Here is a 7,397-nt window from a genome sequence, read left to right as displayed (position 1 = left end):
GTTGAATGTTCTGCTTGGCACTTTTGTACTCTTCATCATTTTTGTTTCTGAATCAAGTATATTAAATTAAAGCCAACCTACTACACATATAGAAAGCTACATATATCTATATATAAATATTTACATATGTATATATAGATACTTTCTTGTTATAAAAGATGAAGAAAAATAAATTAAAAAGCCAACCCCTTCCCTTTCTTCGCCACATTGATATGCTCTTTTCATGCTGCTGTCCTTCAGCTTTAAAGTGCTACACCGAGTTATTGAGAGAATAAGAGTTCAATAACACTTAGTTGGGCTTCATGAGGCTCATGTTGGAAAATGTGGCTTCACAGAGAAAAATACTTCCATTTAAATACACAGAGAGCATTGCTGGACGTCTTGAGCAGATCTTCAGAGATGGAGAAGAAAGCAAAAGTGTTGGGTGGTACTCCTTACACAAGAGTCACACGTCTACCACCATCTTTTTGTGGATATCTAGGCCGCCTACAACCTGCAACAGACAGAACAGACCACACTTGACCAGGTTTGAGGGACTCCGTTGTACCAGTCTAACCACCCTACCAAAACTGCAGTTTAAAAAAGCACACTACTTTAGCCATTTCCAGAAGCTGCTATTCCTTTTTTAAAACTCACACTGCCTTTTGTTAGAATTTTCATGGCTTCTTTCTCCCAGGATAACAAGCATTTTCTTGCGTTCTAACACAAGAGATGGCAAATTTTTCCATAAAGGGCTAGGCAGGAAATATTTTAAGCTTTGTAGGCCATGTATAGTTTCTCTTAAATTTTCTTCTTCCATTTTTTTTTAAAACAACACTTTCAAGTGTAAAAAACTTTTTTTAGCTCAAAAACATAAAAAATAGGCTCCCGATAGGCCCATTTGGCCCACTCTTTCCTTTACATTTTGACATGGACTTCAGTAGTTTAATATCAAATGATAACTAGGTGTTACCATAAAAACTGTCAAAAACCAAATACGGGCCTCACTGTCACTCTGTTCTAGAATGAATCAAAAAGTAATGAATAAAATTTTCTGCACATTGCTCTTCCATGGAGTCAAATACATGTAGAGTTGTTACAGACACCTTCGTGAATACTGACATGGCTATGTCGAAGTGAGATTACCTGTAGCATTATTTGGGGGTAACTTTTATTAAGCAAAACCTACATAAAATGAGCAAATCATAAAGGTTAACAGCTTGGTGAATTTTCAGAGTGATGACCCAAGTAACCAGCACCCAGGGCATTACCACGGCTCTTATGCGGCCCCCCCTCCCACCACTACCTCCCTCCTCCCAAGCCACCACCTACACAGAACTAGTCACTACGACTTAACACCATGGATTGGTTCGATCTGTGTTTACACACGTTACAAATGAAATCTTCCATGTCTGTCTCGTTTCACTCAACATTATGTTGGTGAGATTCATCCATGTTGTACATAGTTGCATCTGCTACTATTTTTGAACTTTTTAATTTTTATTTGAAAAATAAAGCTTAAACGGCCAGCTAGTTCTATAACTGGGTCATGAAAACAGCCGTTTGATATCCTGTCCTCAAAATTTCTTTTTACTTAGCGCAATCATTTAGAATTTTCAGCTATGTTCAGTATTTGCCTACAACACTCCAAGTAACATTCCTACATTGCTTCTTCTTGGATTTAAAGTTTTAGGCATTATCCATCAACTTCCCATCACAGAAGATACAGCTTTCACTTCCACACACACACCTCTTCCCTTTCATCTCCTATCCTACATCATCTCCTACCCCACATACCTCCCACCTCTCCCATGCTTCAAAGAGCTGCAAGTTTGTGTGTTTTTATTAGACAGAAATTCAGTATTTTATTTATGACTACATAAAATACTACTTACAGCAGAAGAGAACTGTGTACTATGTTTACTTTTGCTTCCCTGCATATTTGTTTTGCTACAGTTAATAACTGATCTTTTTCTTCACTGGGTGTTCTATGCATTTATCATTAATTCAACACTAAACTTTGCTCTAAAGGCACTCAGATGTATTATATCAAGCTATCAATTTTATTATTTTCAAATCACTTCCAGAGCTTTTGGACTTACTCCCATCCAGGCTTGGCATCCATGTATCCTCCTAGAGACTGCTTTCTCTCCCACCTGACCCTCTGAGCTTCCTGGATCCCACACTGACTTCTTCTTTTTTGATTTATAACCTTTTCATAGTGGAAGCACATCTAGTAATTTGCAAAAAAGGGAGGAGGACTTGCATACCTGAAAATGTCTGATTCTACCACCCAGTTTGAGTTTACTGAGAATTCTTGTTTTGTCTTCTATTTTCCAAGTTGCTAAGTGAGAAATCTGTCACCATTACGATTCTTGACTCTTTGTATGAAGCCCTTCCCCTATCCCTCTACCTTAGCTCTTTGGAAGCTTGTAAACCATCTCTTTGTTTTAAAATTTCATGACAATGTACCAAGGCCCAGATTATTTTTATATACTATGCTGGGTACTCAGTAAGTCCTTTCAGTCAAGGAAACTCATTACTTTTGATTCTGAGATAATTTTCTGATTCATTTTTGATGATTTCCTTCCCTCCAATGTCTTTCTGGGACCTAACATTCGGATGTTAGACCTCCTAGAATGAATCCCAACATTTACATTTCCTAGAGCTCTTTTAAACACTGTCCAATTTTTGTTTCAAAGATCTAATATACTATATCCCTGAGGGTAATGACGACAGATTTCTGTTCTACTTTTAAAGTGTTTATTGCCCTTGCATAGCCTGCTTCAGCGTGCTTCTTTTTCAGGTTTGATTTCATCTCTATAATCCGTATCAGAGGTTTTCCTTGAATGTCTGGTGATCCTGGGCTCTTTCCTCCTGTGGAAAGTGCCACCCCAGGGCCTCCGGGCACAGGGCAGGGCTGTTGACTGTGCGCTGCGCTTTGAACAACTGGGTAAACACCATTTCTAGAGGTCAGCTTTCCCAAACAGGGCTGTTCCCACCTCTTGCCTAGAGGGTACAAGTGTAGCTGCCAGGGAGTCAAGTCAGAGAAGGTGGCTACAGGTGTCAAAATGCAAATATGCTTTTCTTCACTTAATTTCCCCAACACACACACACAGACACATACACACACATACACACACACACACAGCCCTATTTCACTCTTGCCAATCTCCCACTACAGTGCAGGAGAGACTGAACAGAGTCATGAAGGAGATCTTGTGTTCTACTTGCTTCTTAAACAGACTTTAAGCAATTCTCCTGTTAGCTCCACCTTCACACCCACTTTCAGTCATGTCTCCACTTTCTGAGCCTTTTAGGGGTTCCACATTATACACCAAGCTGCTTCTCCGCTTTCCTAGTTGATAGCTTAGAATTTTCACTCCTGTCTAACCACTCAACTTTATAAATTACCAAACTAAGTTACTATCCTCTCTGCTATTCACTTGGTCCTTGTGGGTTTATAACCTTTTCTTTTTAACCCATTTAATTTCAGTGAAGTTTTCAAAGGAAACAAAAGTAAATACATGCGTTCAATCCATCAATGTTAATCCTGTCACTGATCATTTATAAGATTTGTGTATGGTAAAGTATTCTGAAAATGTTAAAACAGATACATAGTATGTGATCTTTTAAGATAACTCTCTTTTCTCTCTGTTACAGCTTAAGAAAACAGAATAAAGAGAACTCAATGAAGCCCAAGTTATGAGCCTGATAAATGTTCCCAAAAGTTGGCTTACTATACAAACATTTTTGTTCATTCCTGAACTATGCCCTCCAAAAATACAAGTATGGGCTATTTATCACAAAGGCTGAAAAATAAACTCAAAGCTTAGCTTACACCTTCAGTGTACAGAGCATAATTTCTATACCTAGGGATATATTTCCTTCCACTAGTAAAGTGATTTACATGTAATTTTAAGTTACAGTTTATATTTACTAAATGCAAGTAGTCTTTCACTTATACACATCCCTTCACATCTCTCCAGCCAAATTCCTCATTTTTGTTTTGTTCCCTCAAGTCTTGGAATCTTTTTTTTTTTTTCCTACTTTTGAAAACTGGCTGCTATCTACGATGCCACTACCAGGCTGGTCTCATGTCACGCACAATCCGATGCCTGCCCACGGGAGTCCTTCAACACGTGCTGGCAACAGTGGAGGAGACATGGCGGAGGAACAGGACACTTGCAACAGCACCACCTGGCACTGGTTCCAAATCTCAAGAGTTCAGCCTGTCTAACTCTCTTCCAAGAAGAACTAGCCTGTTCTTTAAACTAGAGCACCACCTACTTTTTTGAAACACAATGCGAAGATCTCATTCCCTTGAGATGAAAAAAGATCCTTGAAGTATAATGTGAACTTCTACTTAAAAGCCAAAGTAGCTACTTAAGTCCTTACGTAACACATGACAAACTAATCTGTTTTCCCTGGTGTCATCTAAGTAAAAAATGAAGAGGAGGAAAACCTTCTATAGAAGCATCCAGTAATGACTGAAAATTTTCAAAACGTTTTATTTTCTTTGCATTTCCTTTGGATTGTCCAGCATCTTCAGTTTACCATTAAAACTGCTTATGACGCATCAGAAAGTTCCTATCTCTGTTTTAGGGGCAGCAGCCACAGAAGAGAAGCAATAAACACGAAGCTGAGCCAGTGCCCCAGTTCCCACCAAGAGCAAGTCCTCCAGGACTTCTCACAACTGTAGGCTATGTCTCTATGGAGCCCTTGCCCCAGATCACAAAAACTACCCATCAGTAGCTTAGAAAAAAAGGAGAGGGGAAAACAAATCACCTTTCTACACTACCTCGCTGCTGAGTTTATGACAGATGGGGATTCCATTTCTGTCGTCCTTGTGACCAAGTCTCTGAATTCCTAGCTTAAATTCATGAACTCTTATTTCCTACAAAAGTATTTTCAAATAACCTAGTTGTTAACTTGGGAGGCTACCAATAATAAGTAAAAGTGACTAGTACCATTCTTGTGGCATTTTATCGGACAATCACTGAGAATATATTAATTCTTGAGAATAATTAGTAATTAGTAACAGTTAAAAACAAAGAACATTTCAAAACTTTGAATCTGGGGCTATCAGGCAAAATCAAACACAGAAATTTCTAGGGCAAAATATAATTATAAGGAATTCTCTACTAAGTGATATTAAAAATGTTTTTATGAAACACAACTAGTGAAGAACTAGCTTTTTTGTACTTACAGCACAGAATTCTTCAAAGGATATTCTTCCATCCCCATCCTTATCTGCATTTATTATGGTTTTGTCTACGATTTGCTGTAACTGTGTATCTTTCAGATTGTTCCCCACCATCATCTTTAGCACCTGGAAGAGTTCCCCATTGGAAATATAGCCGTCTTTATCCATGTCATAGATACGGAAAGCAACTAAAAAAAGAGTAAGGAAAAGTCAACGGCAATTACATGGTAATCACGAACACTTTCAAAGAGAGAGAAGATAGTAAGTTGTCCAGCATTTAGAATTCTACTATGAGGACAGCTCCTTCCTACATAGAGATGTTGTTTTTAGGTGAAACAAGGTGGTTACAAGTATATGGGCCATGGAGTTAAGACTGCCTGGGACAATTAACGTAGCCTAGAGTTTAAGTCATTTACCCTTTCCTAAGCTTCAGTTTCTGCACATATAAAATTGGGGCTAATAATAGTTCTAACCTCCCAGGTTCTTTACAGCAGGGGTCCCCAACCTCCAGGATCTAATGACTGATGATCTGAGGTGGAGCTGACGTAAAAATGATAGAAATAAAGTGCACAATTAATGTAATGCAGCTGAATCATCCCAGAACCACTCCCTACCCCGAGTCCATGGAAGAACTGTCTTTGTGTTAAAAAGGTTGGGGACTGCTGCTTTACAGTACTGAGTGAGATAATATACAATCAAAGACAGCAACTGTTATTACTATTAATATTATTCTCATTTATATCAAGAGTTCATTTGCAAAGGATGTTAGCATATAGCGTGTGCCTCAGAGAATTGTTATTGAGTATGTCTCGCCAGTTAAGAGCTGAATATTTTAAAAAGATACCAGATGTTCCCTGAAAGAGAGACAGCCTACATAAACAAAAATAGTAAACTTCTGGCTAAATAATTCTGAATACAAGTGTAAACGAAGTTAGGCTAATCATATTAAAGCATTTCTTCTCACTTTCATGCCAACATTTTATATTATTTAACCACAAATGGAATATAATCCTTAAAAATTGTGAATCAATTCTGTGTATTGTACACCTGTAACATAAGCAACAATGACACATCATTAAAAAATACAAATTGCAACGTCCAAAAAGGATTTTCCCCAGAACGTAAAATTTCTGTTATGTCTACTGAGGATCTAGAATAAAAGATACCTTTTAGAATATTTTAAAAGGAGGTTATAATGCAGTATGGGGTAGTAGTCTAAGAGGAAGAATGAACTCAGTGAAGAAAAATACTTACACCTCAACTTCTGTTCCTTATCTCCTTTGACACTGAACTGAGAGACTCCCTCAATGAACTCTGAATAAGAATAAAAAACATTTACAAATCAGAAGTTTCAATTTTTTACAAAGAAGAACAATACACACATGCACATGGACACAAACCCTACATGCTCACAATAGAATATTTTCCTGTTCCAAAAGAAAATATTACTAGTGATGTTTACAACTGAAAAAGCAAAATTGGAAACTTCAACAAACAAGGTTCTGTATATAATTTGAACCTGGAACTCTCTAAAATCAGATCAACTTGAACAAGTTGATTTATTATTTATTATTATTTATTAGTTGCTACAGAGCATAACATTCAAAAAACATATTCTTTAAGCTATTTAACTCTATATTCTTAGAATATGACTATACAAGAGGGCTTTAAAAAAATATTTACATTGTTTGGCAGAAAAAATTGGGAGGTTTCTGGTTCCAAAATTCAGAATCATTTACATAAACTGTTCGAAGTTTCATAACAAATGGTCATTTTTCTTCACTGCTGCTGAACACTAAATCACAACCAGTTTAGAGCCCTTCACTTGGACAATTCAATTCTTCAAATGAAAATAACAAAAACTGTTGATTTTCTGATGAAATGAAAGATTTATTTAAAGTGTAGAATCAAATGGTTGACATTAGCAAAAGCACTACTGTCTTTGTAAAATCTAGATTAACTAAATCCCTTCTATGATAATACTCCTATCCTTCTTACTTCAGCTTATTTTTTATTGCTGACTTATTTTTAAAGTCTCATTCTTTTAGAAAAAGTTTTTAAAAAATGTGGCTTCTAATATTTTAAGTTTATCTAAAATTTTCTAACAACAAAAGCAATACTAAATCCCATTTTTTAGATTACCTAAAAGGGCACTTCGATCATTTATGTCCCAAAAAGTACAAGGTCTTATTAGTTTATTAAGGTTCATTTA

General features: G+C 36.7%; 1 protein-coding gene across 2 annotated transcripts in view; it reads right to left on the bottom strand.

Annotated features, from left to right (window-relative positions):
* Nucleotides 1-293: 293 nt before the first annotated feature.
* The window catches only part of PPP3R1 (protein phosphatase 3 regulatory subunit B, alpha), a 60,921-nt gene continuing 53,817 nt past the window's right edge, over nucleotides 294-7,397 (bottom strand). For both annotated transcript variants that reach the window (XM_081595704.1, XM_081595705.1), the window contains exons 4-6: nucleotides 6,440-6,499; nucleotides 5,189-5,373; nucleotides 294-493 (exon numbers count right to left, since the gene is read on the bottom strand). In XM_081595704.1, the coding sequence (XP_081451830.1) occupies nucleotides 446-493; nucleotides 5,189-5,373; nucleotides 6,440-6,499 (293 nt within the window). In that variant the 3' untranslated portion in view covers nucleotides 294-445. The remainder of the gene's footprint in view (nucleotides 494-5,188; nucleotides 5,374-6,439; nucleotides 6,500-7,397) is intronic.

Source organism: Giraffa tippelskirchi, chromosome 4 (genome assembly GCF_054371585.1).
Source record: "Giraffa tippelskirchi isolate mGirTip1 chromosome 4, T2T-mGirTip1v1.2.pri, whole genome shotgun sequence".
Classification (NCBI taxonomy): Eukaryota; Metazoa; Chordata; class Mammalia; order Artiodactyla; family Giraffidae; genus Giraffa; species Giraffa tippelskirchi.
The sequence above is the reverse complement of the archived record's forward strand: the minus strand, read 5'-3'. Positions and strand labels throughout refer to the sequence as shown.